The 17,473-nt window shown below is 37.2% G+C and overlaps 1 protein-coding gene across 1 annotated transcript in view; it reads left to right on the top strand.

Moving 5' to 3' along the window:
- The window catches only part of Itgbl1 (integrin subunit beta like 1), a 243,111-nt gene that overhangs the window by 112,380 nt on the left and 113,258 nt on the right, over nucleotides 1-17,473 (top strand). Inside the window, exons 4-6 of the mRNA XM_059273160.1 lie at nucleotides 1,337-1,459; nucleotides 5,065-5,205; nucleotides 7,756-7,896. Of these exons, the coding sequence (XP_059129143.1) occupies nucleotides 1,337-1,459; nucleotides 5,065-5,205; nucleotides 7,756-7,896 (405 nt within the window). The remainder of the gene's footprint in view (nucleotides 1-1,336; nucleotides 1,460-5,064; nucleotides 5,206-7,755; nucleotides 7,897-17,473) is intronic.

Below are 17,473 nucleotides of genomic sequence, written 5' to 3'. Positions count from 1 at the left end.
ATAATAGCAAATTGCAGGTGATTTGGTTAGCAGAAACATGTGGAAGGTATGAAAATAAGAATTCTGTCATTTGCTTCTCAGCACCCATTTTTCCCAGTTTCAGTTCATGTTCCATGTGACAACAAGAATTAAGTAATCCAGATGTATATCTTTTCTTGTGGTCCTTGTGAAAACACAGGTGTTGGAGATCCTTAGCATCAGCTACATAGTTTCTAGAAGTTTCTATCTAGTAATTTTTTTCATTTGATGCCACTTTTCAGTCCTATTGTATTTGTTCTTTAACCACGGAGGCTTTGCTTTTGTGTCTTATTTATTTATTTGACTTAGCTTAGCTCTCAGTTCTCAGCTACTTCCTCAGGACCCTCTCTCTGACCTCCAGCTCTCAGCTGAATTTCCTTGCTATGTGCTTTTGCAGCATTTGCTCTTCTCTATTTATTTTACCACACTTATTTCCTATGGATGACTTGATTGTCAGTTGAATTTCCAGAGATTAGAGCCATTCTGATAACTCATAAATTCTTAGCTTTCATATGTCAATTGTTGTGAGGCTCAATTCAAAATGGAAAACTGTGTATTAGAACAGTTAGACATCTGACTTGTTAATATTGTTTCATTAAAATGTTACTTTCAGTAAAATCAATCTTGTGGAATGTAGCTAAACACTCTGGTGGGGTGAGTATGTGGCTTGTGGTAGATATAATGTTTCCAGGACCTCTAACATTCTCTGAACTGCTTTGAGATTCTGTTGAGGTCCCAAGAATCTGTGCCTAAGAAAACCCACTGTGGTCCTGTCATTGTCAGAACAAAAATGTCAGCTAATGCTGAGATGTGACATAATCAGGATACATATTTTTTTTTCATTTGCACATTTGTTAATATTTACTATTTAATATTTATCTAAGTATTTATTATATAAACAATATGCTCCAATATAAGGCAAAACATTGAACAAATACTGGTGGAGAAGATGAGAAAGATTCCTTCTGTCAGAAGCTTAAAGTGTTCTAGTTCCCTTGGGCACAGGTGATTAGAAAATATTCATTTACTACTTGTTTCAAAAGACACATATAAGGACCTCCATGTTTTGAGGGGGTCACACTGATGCTCATTAAACTACTGGAGGTCAACAGTAATAACTGTGAAGTACAAATCATAATTTCTGTGCCACAATAATCTAAAAATAAGTAGCTTGCCCTCTACCTCACCATAGTCACAAATGTTTAATTGCAACATTAAATTGGTTTGAGTTCTTTATCTACTTGAAAGAAATATGGGAAAGCATCATTACTTATCATTTCTAGTGTGTAACATTCTTCTCATTGTTTTACTGCTTTAGGTACATGCCACTGTGGCAGGTGCAAGTGTGATAATTCAGATGGAAATGGACTCATCTATGGCAAATTTTGTGAGTGTGATGATAGAGAATGCATAGATGATGAAACGGAAGAAGTATGTGGAGGTATGTATGTTAAGTGTGCAAAGTAAAAGCCCATGTTTTTCAACTGTTTCATTGTATACTTTCCTTTATATAAACTTCTCCTCCAATTTGGTTTGAACCTGTGTTTGGAAACCTGTCATGTAAGAAGAGTTAAACGAAGGCCTTCAGAGTATTCTAGAACTATTTAAATGCAAAACTAGATTGCCTCCAGAGGTGAACAGCATTAGTGAAGCAACAAGCCAGCAGCACAACTCTGAAGTAGTTCTGTTAGAACAGCGTTTCTTTTGCTCACATTAGCTTTTATTGTTTTGTGTCTTATTTTTTCCTTATCTCTTAACTGTATTAACTCTATTCTCTTTCTAAATCAAAAGTCTTTAAACAGTTCCATGCCCTATTTTAGCTCCTCTCTTAGCATCCACTACATGTAGATAATACTCCCCTGACATTTTCTGTGTCACCATCATTCAGTAATTTTTTCTCTTGAATTAATTCTTGCCCATTCCTTATTGTTAAGGACTGTAACATACACTTTATATGCAATATATTATGTCTTATGACACCCAAAAGAATCACTCTGCAATTTTATCTACTCAAACTGTGGGAACAGAGACATAGGTAACATGATCAACATGTCCAGGGCCATCCCACCTGTATGATAGCCTCCCGATTGGTGTCTGTCAACACTAGAACTGTGTTTCTGACCCTTTACTATTCACACTGTATACCAGCCCTAGAGTTTCCAGCTCCCTGAGAAGAGTGACTTCTCACCACCTATCTTTTAGTTTCCTTTCTGCTCCTCTCATGGTAAGCTCTTGCCCGGAATGTCCATCTGCAATTTTGGCTGGCACAATGAAATGGTAGTAGAGAGCAGTGAGTGAGAGTCACTAACTAAATTAACTCTTCTCTGCTGTTTCCAAAAGGATTCTATCCTACTTACTCTGGTCTGACATATCCTAGCAAGATCAGGGATACTAGAACCCAGAAGTATCAGAGAGCTTTGGGAAGCCATCACAACCATAAGACAGGTTGCCAATTTCTTAACACCGTTGTGGCTTCCAGATAGTCTTGTAGTGTTATCTAAATGGCCTTATTTTAAACTGGAATGACCTTTGTCTCTGGTCACCTGCATGCACAACCAGGCTAAAACAAATGCAAAGGAAACTCTTCTGAGCCACTGTTCTAGGCCAGACTCTATTTAAAATATTTTTGAAAAGATTTTGCAGTTAAATTATCCACAGACATGATGTATTTACAATCTGGATGTTTTATTTTCAGCTGACTATCAGAAAAGTATAAAAGAAAATATTTTGGGACCAATAAGTTTTAATATACATCTCTGAGGCAAAGCTTATTTGTATATGCAAATTAAAAAATAACTTGAAACAATACAATAGGATATGTTTAACTTTCAACTTTGCTACTTGGTGTTTCCACTGTTTGGAATTTCATCATGCAGCATCTCTAACCACAGTTGCCAGCATCCAGTAACACTGTGGGAGTGATGCTGCTCAGAATCCTAGAGTTTTCCATGTGTCATTCACATAAAAACAATCTATTGAGAAAGGATTTTATAGTCTATCATTGATACTACACAGAAAAAAGAGATTTTCCATTATCCGTTTATATATACAGTATAAAGTTACATTTTTTGCCTAGGATATGCGTTATCCTGAAGCTTATATTTTATTTTAAGATTCTTCTGTTGTCTTAAAGTCTTTTCTCACCCTTCATTTGAATTATTTTCCGTATCTTCATTAAAGTGTAGATTTACATGAGTTTTCTTTCCTACTTAATCTCTTGTCTTTTTTTTTTTTGAAAATAGATTCTTCTCTCATACAATGCATCCTGACCACAGTTTCCTCTCTCCACTCTCCCAGCTCTCCTCACTTCCCCTCTTCTCTAGGCCTACCCCCACTCTGTTTCTTTTCACAATTAACACCTTATCTTAATGATTATTTTTATACAACCCCTTTTTGAATATTGAATTTCATAAATATTCTAAGAACCTCCATATAAAGTATGAACATTTATTATAATAATAAATCATTAATAAAGGATACCATAATATTACAGTAAAAAATACACCAGTAAGCAATTAAAAAGTAGCCAAGTAGACATGTTTCCATGGCCGTCCCAGAATTATGGCCCTGGAAGAAGGAAAATGAAGAATAAATACTTTAGTCAGAGTCTCACAAAATACAAACTTTTATGATTAAGAAAGTCTATAATAGAAAATAAAGAGAACACTCATCCATGTTTGAGTGGGATAACTATAAAGAGAAGAGCACATAGAAAATGAACTGGAAGGTAAGTAAGTATTTTGGAGCCATTTGGAGAGGGTCAGATAGACATTTAGGATGGAAGTGTAGTGATGGCAGTTCGTTGCAGATGGCTTGGTGGGATGTACAAGAGAACATGTAAGATTATAGCAAGGTGGCCACTGTAGTGTGGCATTTTGGCACATTCTTAGCTCTCATTTGTATTCTCTTGACACCAGAGTGGGAGTTTGATTGTGAAGCCAAGAATGCATTGTATTTTATTGATTTATTTTGGAACTTTCTACATGGTGGAACACAATAGTGTGTGTACCAGGCTTTTTCTTTTGGGCCACCAAACAGGTCCCAAATCATGACACGGAGACTTTTTTTTTTTTTTTTTTTTGAATGCTTGGCTTAGCTTAGGCTCATTTCTGGCTAGCTTTTTTACCTTAACCTCTTTCTGTTTATCTATATGTTGCCTTGGGGCTTTTTGCCTTTCTTTATTCTATATGTCTTTCCTTCTTACTCTATGGCTGTATGGGTGGCAGGGTGGCTGGCCCCTAGTATCTCCCTCTCTCTCCACCTTCTTCTCTCATTCTTCCTGAACCTAGATTTTCCTCTTATTTATTCTCTCTTCCTGCCAGCCCTGCCTATCTTTTCTCCTGCCATTTGCTGTTTGCTATTCAGCTTTTTATTAGACCAATAATGTGCCGTAGGCAGGCAAGGTGAAACAAATGCAACACATCTTTACATAATTAAACAAATGCAGCATAAAGAAAAGTAACACACTTTTGCACAGATAAAGTAATATTCTGCAGCATGAGCAAATTAAACACATCTTTCCCTAGTTAAATAATATTCCACAACACAATAGCTTGTGGGACACTGTAGAGTGGAAAGATGAAATATTTCCTCTAGTTTGAGAATGCTTCAGCCATGAAAAAAGAATATCTAAGTAAATATGCACTACTACTTTCTTAATGGCTGATTTCAAATGAACAATTTTCATGACTGTTTCAAGAAACATCCATACAATAAGGCTAGCATACATCTAAGTAATGCATGAACTTCAAATGGTGGAGTAAAGGACTTCCAGAGTCATTCTTGTCATTTCTTTACAAATGCTTTTCTCTTAAATCACTTTCCTTGTAGGCCAAGGCAAAGATACATTGGCTGCCTTTATTTGTATAATTATACATATATAAGCTCAACTGGGAGAGAAAATTACATAAGTTGATGATTTTCAGTAAGGATCTGGGAGCCCTTGTTATTTTCAAAGGCAAAAAATGATTTTGAAGAGATAGAAAGTTAATGCTGCTTTGAAAAGTTGCTTTTTTCCTCACTGTATAAAATTCTTTTTGGGTAAAGGCCATGGGAAGTGTTACTGTGGAAACTGTTACTGCGAGGCTGGTTGGCATGGAGATAAATGTGAATTCCAGTGTGACATCACCCCCTGGGAAAGCAAGCGAAGATGCACATCTCCAGATGGCAAAATCTGCAGCAACAGAGGTGTGTCACTCGTACATGTTACTACGTGACTGGGTGGTAAACAAAGCTCATCACTGTTAAGACCTCATCTCGATGTATATCCTTCAGTGTGGGAGCATCGTTATCCATAATCACTTTCTTTGCTAGAAATCCATATTGACACCAACAGTCTTTTTGTTCTTCTTCCTTACTGAATAGATGAGGAAAAATAAATTTGCTGTCATGCTTTAAGCTTTTCTGAGGAAATAGTAAGCATGAGGACTGGAATTTCTTTGGCATCTGTCCAAAACTGGTACAGCACAGCTAAAAGGCAATTCCTGGAGATGCTGTGTTAATGTTCCTTGACTAACAGAACTATCTACAGCATGAGTGTTTGATTATCCAGAGGGTTGTCAGACAATCCTCCTGTCTTAATTATTGGTAATGGAAGGCTTGGCTGAAATGCAGAATTTGTATAAATGAACTTAACTTCTGAGTGCAATACTAAAAATGTATTGAACACAATTGATAATAGAAACCTTGTAACAAATAGCTCCATGAATTGTAGACTGACTTAAAGCAGAAATACTTATGCATATCAAATATAATTTATAGTTATTAATTACTGGCATAAAATCAAAATAAAAACATTTTATTAATGTATTTTCTGTGTCTGTGTATATATGTGTGTGGGTGTACATTTGTCATGGCATGCCTCTGAAGGCCAGAGAACAACTTGTGACAATCTGTTTTCTCCTACCATGTGGGCCCTGCAATCAGACTCAGGTGTCACACATGGCTGTATATGCCTTTACTCACTGAACCTTCTCATCAGCACAATTTAAGTGGGGTCATTTGTTTGTATATTGCAAATACCAGATATTTTTCCTTCACTGTGGAGGTTGATAAAAGAGAGCCATGCTAGTTTTTCATTGTCTACTTGGTGATAAACAAGTGGCTTTTTTTGCTTTCTTTAAAACCATTAAAATAGAAAGCTATAAGCTTTCTTTTCAATTTCCATAAAGGTGCAAGTCATTTTAATAGACTATGCTCATATGTTCATAGGGAAATCCTTGACACAGTGTCTTAAATATTGATAAATAGAGAGTTAAGAGTCTATAGAAAATGGAAGTCAAAAATCCTGGGCTTACCACAAACAAGAAAGAAAAAAGCAAGGGAAACACTGTTTATGTGAATGAATTGCTTCCCACTACAAATCTCACTAACTCACTTTGTGTTCATAAGCATGTCTCTTCTGCCTAAATCCTTTGTATCTGATTAGCTTCATACCGAACATTTGTAGTATATCTACCCACACCATCAAAGCCTCCAGATTATGCATACTTCATTGTCAGTGATAATCTAACATCCAAAATAATTTTAACTCACTTTTATGGTCTCACCCCCAGCTCTTAGCAATATTTGTTTGCATGGTCAGCCCTTGTCATGTTTATCATTAATTCTCTATGATATTTTTTGTTCTCTGTCTTTACCTCTCTTATGTTAGGTATATTTACACTTTATGACTTGATGCCTAAGAACTGATTATACGTTTTTTGGGTAAGCTTTTGCTTTCTACGTGCATACATATGGATAACTTGCTTCTACTCTTTTAGTCTTTAGGGCATTTCTAGGCTGTTTTGGTTCCAATACAAATTTCAGACTTGCATGTAATTAAATATATTTCACTTTTTTCTTTTATAATTGTGTTTCAGATATTTTGGATAAGGACAAATTTGTTCATATCTTATGACTTTATTTTGTAATTTAAAGTTTTAGTCAAAATGATACTTTTATCAATTTTATCAAATTGATATTTTTATTTAAAGAAGCAATGAAGAAATTTACTTTTTTTAGTCCCAAATAATTTGCCTGTTACCTACCTAAAGACTGACCACTAACAATCTATGTAAAGAAAATATTATTGGCAATTAAATACTTTCTACACAAAATCTCCCACCTGCACGGTGACACCTCTCAGTTCTGTCTCAAGCTACTTCTCTAATCCAGCCTCATCTGACTTAACAAACTTGCATAGTCTTCCTTCATAGGCGCCCAGGACCCTACCATCCTGATCTGTCACCATACTCAGTTTCCTTAGATTCTACCTCTAGGGCTGGCTAAAGAATTTCCCCTTCCAGGTATATCCACACTTCCTACTCCTAACACTTCATTCACATACCACTTCTCAAACTCTAAAGTCATTTACATCTTACTTCACAAAATGTTGATGATAATGATTTTTGAGTTTGCTAGTTCTTCTGTTGCTTTTACCTTCACTTTTTTGTCAAATTGTTTCTAAGTTTCTTGCAGACAAAAATATGAATTGTTTTAATATTAACTTTGAGAGAAATTAACACAATGCTAATGGCATATCAAATAATATCACATAATTATAGGTAACTTTTATTTATTAAGAAATCTTTGCCATCAACTTTAGATGGTTTTCCCCTTCTTAGAATATTTTTATCTAAATATATTTATTTTGAAATATAAAAGAATCAACATTTTAAATAATAATTATGCAAGATGCTTTCTTTATACTTTTTGTTTTGTCTGGATTGCCATAAAATTAATTTTTTTCTCATCTAGGAACATGTGTTTGTGGTGAATGTTCTTGCCATGATGTTGATCCAACTGGGGACTGGGGAGACATTCATGGGGACACGTGTGAGTGCGATGAAAGGGACTGCAGAGCCGTTTATGATCGGTATTCTGATGATTTCTGTTCAGGTAAAGTAGCTCCTGATTCTCCTCATCTCACAGAATCATTCTGAATCTCACCTATACAGAGAAGCTGAACTTGGATCTCTAGGCTTTCTGTATTTTGCCGTGCTCCTTTCAGTGATGCATGTAACCTCTAGAGATTTCAGACATTCTGCAAAGGCTCAAGATGAAACCCACCTACACTCTTAAAATTAGCCTGATCCCTTGCTGAGGAGATCCATTAGCTCCAAATATTTGTTCCATTCAACTCTGAGACTGCAGAACTAGCAGACCTGCTGGCCATCAGCAAAAGACAGCAAGAGAAACACATGCCAGATGTTAGGACAATACAGTCTTGGGGATGATATATTCATAAACTGATAGAATTTTGCTAAAATTACTCTATTGTGAAATGTAGAATTGAATATGTGTTAATGACCCAAATATTTTATATTTTAAACATTTATGGACCAAATACTGTATTCCAGTTTGTGAGTTGTGTCTCGGATACTGAGTCCAGCAGTGAATGAAGGAAGTAAACATGTCTTGGGACTTCATAGAGTTCGCAAAATACAGACCAAGAGGAAGAAAATATCTGGGGACTAGAGAAATGACTCAGTAGGTAGCAGCACTTACCATATAAACAAGAGACCCTGAGTTTAGGTCCCAGAATGCCCCCCACCCCACAAAAAAAAAAAAGCTAGACATGGCTGTCTGCATGCCTGTAACTCCAGCCTAGTTCCAGGTTCATTTGAGAGACCCCATCTCAAAGAACAAGGCAGAGAGCTATAGAGGATAATTGATGTCCTCTTCTGGTCACCATGCATACAAGAACAGGAGTGTGCACCCATACACATGTATGCACTCTTCCGGAGTGAAGTTGAAGATTCCAAGCTCTTTTGCTTAATAATCTGAAAGACAGAGATACTTTATGTATGTGTGCTTCTTTAACCTGACTGCTTGGTTGGTACGTGCAGGTAAAAAGAAAGCTCCTCTGGTTTCTGGAATGTTTGCCAGCAAAGGGAGATAAAAAAGCTGTCCTACATAATCATGACTGTGTAACTTCACAGGTTGGGGAAAGCCTGCTTCCAGAACATTCTCCTGCAGGACTCCCTCCTCTGAAAACCCCTCAAGCATCAGAGCACATTTTACTCATAATCTTTTGAGAATTTTTCTGTTACTTATTATATAATGTGAGTGCTTTCCAGTATCATCAGTGTCACTACATTGGTTATTTTAAAAAGCTAACAGTTACTGAATACTTTTTATATGCTAAGCATACATGGAGGCTGTGGGGACAAGAGCTTGTTTAGTAGTCTAATTATGGAGATATGTCTATTCACAGAGGTAGGCATGCATGGCAAGGTGCTACTGGATCACAGATGTGGAATTCTGTTTTAAATGTAGGCCTTCAGATAATGAAATATAAAGAGGGCATCCTAGACAGGAGGAGGGGAGGAATATAATACTCACTTGGGACAAAAGTGAAATGACGAGAATGTAGGAGGAAGGAAGTAGATTACTAAGGGGAAAGCTGGCTTGCTGTAGAATGATAATGTTACATAGTCAATGGGGAGCTTGTGATGTATGTTGACAGAAGGCTGTCATCATCTCATTTCTAGCTTGGTTATCTGAGCAAATGCTGGTGCCATTTACATTGGTTGGTTATAGAAAAAAATTTTCACATTTGTTTTGGGACATTGTGAGACTAACAGCAAGCCAAAGGTGTTAATTTTTTAAATCCTACTGAATGTGGAAGAGGCTAAAATTGAGAATTTAAGGTTGTGAACATTGAGTTGGAAGTTAAATTATAATGGGGTCCATGAAACACCATTGAGTTTTTAATGCTTTCTGGAGGCAAACACAAATTATAGACTATATAAAATGAGAAGACAAATTAAATGATTAAATAAGATGTGTGTGTGTGTGTGTGTGTGAGAGAGAGAGAGAGAGAGAGAGAGAGAGAGAGAGAGAGAGAGAAAGTTTGTGACATGCTGATATGATGGTCACTCTTCTTTTTTCATGAATTCATTCTCCCTTGTTAGATCCATATGATCTCTTGATCCTGATATCTGAATGGGCTTGGTCATTCATAATTACTGCATTGTAGTGATCATTCATTGTACTGTGAGCTAGTCCACCCCACACTCTGTGGAGATGGATCAATAGATGAAGGTGATAAATGATTCCATAGTTGACCCTTTTAGCCTTTCATAAACTCAGTTCCTGTGGTATGTTGCTCAGGCTTAGAGCTACTCTCCTAAGCTAAGCAGGTGGAGTGTCTCTAGAAATTCATGTTTTCTTAACTTAACCTCTTTACTCCCTTTTGCCTCGTTTCCTTTTTCTTCCCATTTTCCACTCTTTTCTAACCAGTAGATTCCAGGGAAAGGTGGTTGAGTAGTTATGGCTCCATGGCTGGTGGGATTGGAAGTGGAAGAGAGAGAATGATCTATCCTTCATATGTGGCCTCATGTTGTGGGTGCAGACAGAGGTAGGAAGAAGTGATAGTGGTCCGCTGTGACGTGACCAACAAGACATTAGTGTGTAATTGTGTTTTCTCTTTCTTTGGCTGAAGTGGTTTGAACACGGCCTGTAGCTGGAGTTTTCTCTCTGGGTCCTGCCAAGCCCCAGCAGTCCCTTAGCCCACTTATAAAATAAACATGCAGATGCTTATATTATTTAAACTGCTTGGCCATTAGCTCAGGCCTATCATTGTCTAGCTCTTACTCTTATATTCAGCCCATTTCTATTAATCTATACTTTGCCACGTGGCTCGTGGCTTACTGGTACCTTACTGGTACCTTACATCTTCCTTGTCCTGGCGGTGGCTGCAGGCAGTCTCCTCCTTCCCTTCCTGTTCCCTTAATTCTCCTCTCTGTTAGTCCCACCTATACTTCCTGTCTGGCTACTGGCCCATCAGTGTTTTATTTATTAACATATTTGTCATACAGAACATCCCACAGCACTTCCCCTTTTCTTTTTTTTTCTAAAAAGGAAGGTTTTAACTTTTACATAGTAAAATTACAGATAACAAAACAATTATCAAGCAAGAATTACAGTTATAATATCTAGTCTATTTATAATAACTAGTCTATTTGGCGAAATTAAAGAAGATATCGTATCTATCTTATATTTGTGAGTCTAAGGTTTTATATCTAACTTATCTTTTATCATAACTAAGGAAAATTATATCTAGCTTCAACTGCATCAAAGACCTCAGAAGGATATAATACTACCTGAGAAATGGGAGAAGAATGCAAGCAACTTTCGGGAGTCTTGTAGGGTAGACAGAGACAGCTGACAGCCTGGACAGTCATCCAAAGTTCTCTTGTAAAGCTGGGGCATCTGTCTTTAGTCCACAGGTCTAGAGTCTCTCAATCATTTTTCTCTGTGTCCTATAGAATGTCTGGCAGTTTCCTCTGTGAAGCAGGAACCTAAAGGACCATTTTGCCAAGCAAAGTTCAGTGGTCACCTTTCTATGGGTCCTGTATGTCCAGTTGATCAAGCAGTCCAGGCAAGAACAGTTTCTTGTCCAAATGGCTATTTTTATCAGGGCAAAGATAAACTCCATATAGAGTGTCTTTGATGCCCATCTTCCTCTCTGAAGTAAATCAGTGCTGCCAGGAGCAGACATGTCTTACTGTCCAGAAAGTCTAAATTTTAAAAAATATTTTAAATGCCATATTCTGTAGGTCTTTGAAGTGTTTGAAGATTACCTGTCTATCTGAAATATATCTATGTATACCTAGAAAACTTAACTAACATGGTACAAGTTTGACTATCATAGAAGATTATTAATCTGTATTTTTAATTATCCACTACAATCTATATGACTTACATAAACATAATACCTCAAACGAGAATAGAAATATGTATACAGTATAACAAAATTAAGTTTAAACTTGTATCACTAAACTAAAATCTATACAAATGTAAAACATTTTAAACATAAACTAAAATCTATACCAATGTAAAACATTTTAAACAAGTTGTTGCTCTTTAAAAGTAGGTTCATTAATCTACCCTTTTATCCTATCATCTCTATATCCTATATATCTATAACATATCCCCCCCCTTTTTTTTTAGAAAGAGATCACATTTATAATCAACCTGTTTTAAATAAAAATATTGGGTTTTTTTTGTGTCCCACACCAGAGGGCTCTTTTGATTTGGGACACAAGAATCTCTTAACCTTATTTATTTATTTTTTTTAGCAATATGTCTGGGTTTAGAGAGGGAATGAGCCATGTTGGGCACCATTTGTAGCTAGCGTTTTCTCTCTGGGTCCCACAAAGCCCCGGCAGTCCCTTAGCCCATTTATAAAATAAACATACAGACGCTTATATTATTTAAACTGCTTGGCCATTAGCTCAGGCCTATCATTGTCTAGCTCTTACTCTTATACTCAGCCCATTTCTATTAATCTATACTTTGCCATGTGGCTCATGGCTTACTGGTACCTTACATCTTCCTTGTCCTGGCGGTGGCTGCAGGCAGTCTCCTCCTTCCCTTCCTGTTCTCTTAATTCTCCTCTCTGTTAGTCCCGCCTATACTTCCTGCCTGGCTACTGGCCAATCAGTGTTTTATTTATTAACATATTTGCCATACAGAACATCCCACAGCAATGGCCAGTGTGGCTTCCACTTAAAAAAAGAAATTTGAAAAGAAGAAACTCACATGAGCAGAGATCCTTACTTGGTCAGACACTTACAGAGTTCTGCAATTACAGCTCATTACATTTGATTTTTGCACCAACTCAGGAAGGGAGACATTACCTACATTTTAACAGAAAAGGAAATAATTTCATGGGAATTAAGTACTTTGACAGTATTCACCCTGACATTGTCATCTAAAAATGCATGTAGCCCAAGCACTCATGTAATTTTAGTCTGCAGCAGATGCAAATGCTGTTATTAAACTTTACTGTGTGAGGAGGAACTACACTATGGATGCCCAAGTTCTTATAAAGCTCAGTTTTTTTCTGAACTTCATCATGACCTAGGGCAGGCATCAGTTGCTGGAGGATTTTTGAATTCTCTCTGTACCTGTTGAATTCTTTGTATTATGCTGAGTACCATTAGATTCTGCAGATTTCCTAATTACCTCTTTCAACCATAGCGTAGGAAGAATGGTATACATTTGATTTTCAAGTATGCCAATACCTTTGTGAGATGACACAGAAAGAACCCAGCAGCAACATGCTCCAGAGATTTCTTCAAGGTAAGAATGTAAGAATATGACTGAGCTGACAAGGGTGTAACCGAATGTCAATATTAGTACTGTCTACACTCTTAGCTTTACTTAGTTTCTTTCCTGATTTTGAAATAGTTTTTTTAACTTTTGTTTTATTCTCTCTCTCTGTCTATCTGTCTGTCTGTCTCTCTGTCTGTCTGTCTCTGTCTCTGTCTCTGTCTCTCTCTCGTGTGTATGTGTGTGTGTGTGTGTGTGTGTGTGTGTGTGTGTGTGTGTGATGTGTGTACAAGTGTCCTTGGAGGCCAAAATAGAGCATTGTATCCTCTGAGACTGGAGTTGCATGCAGTTGTGAATTGCCCAACATGGGCGCTACGAATTGAGCTTGGGTCATCTCAAAACACAACAATTTCTCTGAACTACTGAGTCACCTCTCTACCTCCAAGATTCTGAATGACTTCTCACCATTCTATTTCCCAAACCCCCGAGTTAGAACAGTATACTCCAGGATGTCCTTAACCTTTGTCCTTGTTCAATATACCAAATTGATGGAAGCATAAGGTGGGCTGTATTAGTTTAGAAAATGGGATAGTATGATAAAACTATATTATTTGGGAAAATTTGTAAAGGTAGATTACTAAAGCATCAAGAAAAACATAGAAGGAAATTACTAAATATAGCATTTTACTTTGTCTTGAATGGAAAAAATTAATACAGAAATAGATTTAAAAAATAAAAGTTATATAAATAATTAGCTATACGTACCTTATTCCCTAAATTTTTCCCTGTTGATGGCCTTTGTGTCAATTTTAAGTAGCTACTTGTAACCATCAAGGTTTATATCCATGTGCATTTGAGAGAGCTATCCCATTTCCTATGTGGCAGACCAACCCTACAGCTGCTCATGCCCAGACCTGGGGTTCTGACTTGGCATGCCCCAACATTCACCTCATCTATGATCTGCTGGAGCACACAAAGGGACCAGACCCACAGACTCAAAGCTGCAGGATCTGCTCAACACAGGGTGGCAGCAGGATGTCCAGGAAGAGTCCTAGTCGGGGCCCAGCAGCGAACATGTAGTGGAGGCCAGGGGCCTCAAACCAGACCGACGACTCTGCCATGAATACTTGGCAGTGGAAATGTATGGACAAGGGGTATATGAGTCGACTTGGTTTGCACTGCAGCTTCCATGACGAGATTTTTTAATTCCTTCCCTTTTTAAAATTTTTCTCATTTTATTTTCTTCATTTTTTTCTCTTGAATTTTGTTTTATTTGGGGGAGAGGTGTGCAGGGCAGAAGACAGATGTGAAGGGATGGGGAATGAATGGGATCAAGATACATGATGCGTAAAACACAGAATAAATAAATTTTATTTTAGATTAAAAAAGAAAGAGGCCAGATGGTGGTGGCACACACCTTTAATCCCAGCACTCGGGAGGCAGAGGCAGGCAGATCTTTGTGAGTTCGAGGCCAGCCTGGTCTACAGTGTGAGATCCAGGAAAAACACAAAGCTACATAGGGAAACCCTGTCTTGAAAAACAAAAAAAAAAAAAAAGAAAAGAAAAGAAATATTTTCTCCAGGACAAAAAATATTTAAAATATATTTAGCTAAATTTATACTGATTTTTTTTGTTTGTTTTTTGGTTTGTTTAGAATTAAATGTTGTAACTCAAGAGAACATAATCCACAATTGAAATTTGGGTTTGTCTGTCACACTCATCCTAGAATAGCCTTTGTGGTACCTTCCTTGAATGGCCATCACGCTACTGGATTAGGAATCATTCTGTGAACCTTCTTGACCATGTGCAATAGCCTGGGCAGCAGTTACATTTGGAGTAGGTAGATTATACTCAAATTCATCTCTGTGTGAACGTGTTTGCATACATGCATATGTGTGTATTCATGTGTGTGTGTCCATGCATGTGTGTACATGTATATGTGTGCAGGTAGGTGTGTGTTTATATGTCCATGCACACATGTGTACAGGGTATCTGAGAATGGTTTTCTTATTTTAATACTTATGTTGATCTGCCTATGCAGTTTAAAGAACATTTGTTAGAAGAAATGAGACTAACTCCTACAGGCTTAAACATACACAGATTTGACAAACTCACCTGGAAGCATTATGTTCTGATCAGTGTGATAAGAGTCCTTTTTGGTTCTGTCTACTTGAAAGACAGATTAAATTCTGATGAGGCCTAGGAAAGGACAGTGGCACATCTCAGTCAAGTGTAAAACACCTATTTTTATTTATGGTAAGCCTTTTCTCCCATATTTGCCTTAAAAAAACTAATTGTATGTTGTAGTGTATTAGACTAACTGGTTCTCATGACAAATTTATTTTTTACTTCAAATTCTTTTTTATCAAAACCAAACTTTTATCTTCCTGAATTTATTTCTGCTCAATGATCCCTTTCTCTTTAGCTGGGCTTTTTGATTGGAATTGAGGAACTATTAACTCCAGAAAAGAGACCACAGTGTTATTTCGTAGTTTCCTCTCTAGGACTCAGTACTAATACCTTGTTCTTCCAAGTACTTTTCTGACTCAGCCACTTCCTGGCAATCTGGTGTCAATACTTTACACTTCTAAATGAGTTTCTGACTATATGGATTAAAAAATCTTTTGTAGGAAATGCACAGTTTTATTTAGAATGAAATTGCTAACGTTCTAAATTTATTTTGACAGCATAGAACATACTTCTTAAAATCAAGACATGAGAAGAGCTTTCACTACTGAGAAGTAAAACTCATGTTTGAAAAGTATAACAGTTAATCTTAAATAAATGTTTAAATTAGTCAAGGGTACTCTTGTCTAATTTATTTATTTATTTATTTTGAGATTTAGTCTCATTCCATAGGCAGGTCTGGCTTGGAACTCATTGTGTAGCCCAGATTGACATTAAGCTAGAAAAAGTCATCTTGTGTCAGCCTCTGGAGTGCTGGGATTACAGACCGAAGCAACGCACCCAGTTTAGCACTGTCGTGTTAACTCCATCTTTCATCATTGTAGACTGGATTTACAAAAACTTCCCTATGATTCTGTATTTGCTTCTTGTGTGCTCCTCATTGGTATATTTGACTTAGGATATATTGCTTCCCCCACATTAATAAAAGAGAAAATATGCCACTTTAAGATTTCATCATTTACACCAGCTGCTGTGTGTTCACCAGCTCTGGAGAACTTCATACATCTTGTATGACTTAGGTACTGCTCTCCTGTTTTAATGTCTCCCAGATTAAACATTTTTGGCTAATATTGAATCCTTTTGGGAAAATGAAAGAGAAAACACATATACTTACCCAGATGGTTCAGGAGAGTGAGCAGCCATCTTGAGCCAGACAGTGTTCTCCCACCTTGGCACTTCCTGTTGAAGGGCAATGCCTGTGATCTCAGAGCCAGTCACACCCATGACACAGTCTTTTAACCCATATGGATGAGTAAATGACTGATTGTAGAGGCTTTTGAATAGCTAAAAGCTAGGGTTGACATGCCTGGAGGTGAAATCTAAATTCATGGGAGTCATCCTCAAGAACTTTGTAATACCAAGTATTGCAGGTACAACAGAAATTGTGGTGCAGATCACGGTCTGTACTCTCCTCTGCCCTGTAAAGGACACAGAAATAACAATGGCATGGAAAGATGGCACTGCCATCGCACCAAGGTGGAAAAGGCTTAGAGGATTAAAACTAACTGAACAAAACAGACCCAGTAAGAAACAAAGTGAATATGAGGGCTTAATGGCAAAATTTCCAAGGTGATTTTTTTCTAGGTGAGGAGCATGTGCAATTTATTAAATGGCGTTGAGGGGCCATCAGCGTAACTCTGTGGGAAATGGCACTTGCCAGCAAGCCTTGTATTAGTTTAATTCCTGGGACCCATATTAAGGAAGAAAAACATAGATTCCTTTCAAGTTGGTCTCTGACCTCCATGTGTGCACCTGCCCCCCACTAAATAAATGTAATTTAAAATATGAATAAAAATAACATTAATCCCTCCATAATTAATCTAATTTCTTTTGTTAGTAGTTGGATCAGATTTGTGTTCTAAAAATCTCTTCTTAGTAACTTACAGCCATCTTTAGGCTCTTTTATGCCACTTTCCCCCACCCAAGACAGGGTCTTTCTGTAGCTCTAGTTGATCCGGAACTCACTATGAAGATCAAGCCGGCCTTGTACTCAGAGATCTGCCTGCCTGTGCTTCGGCCTCTCCAGTGTTGGGATTAATGGTGTGTGCTATCATATCTGGATCTTTGTTAATGTTGCCATACAAATGAACTTCAGACAGAAAATAACCATTACAAAATTTAAGCATGTGTTCTGACTTCAGCTAGATAATGTTATTGCTCTGCAGTCCTTGTTTTCTCTCTGTACCTGTTTCCAAGGTGTCTGCTTCTTTTTGTCCTTTCTGGGTTG

Source organism: Peromyscus eremicus, chromosome 9, assembly GCF_949786415.1.
Source record: "Peromyscus eremicus chromosome 9, PerEre_H2_v1, whole genome shotgun sequence".
NCBI classification, from domain to species: domain Eukaryota; kingdom Metazoa; phylum Chordata; class Mammalia; order Rodentia; family Cricetidae; genus Peromyscus; species Peromyscus eremicus.
The sequence above is the reverse complement of the archived record's forward strand: the minus strand, read 5'-3'. Positions and strand labels throughout refer to the sequence as shown.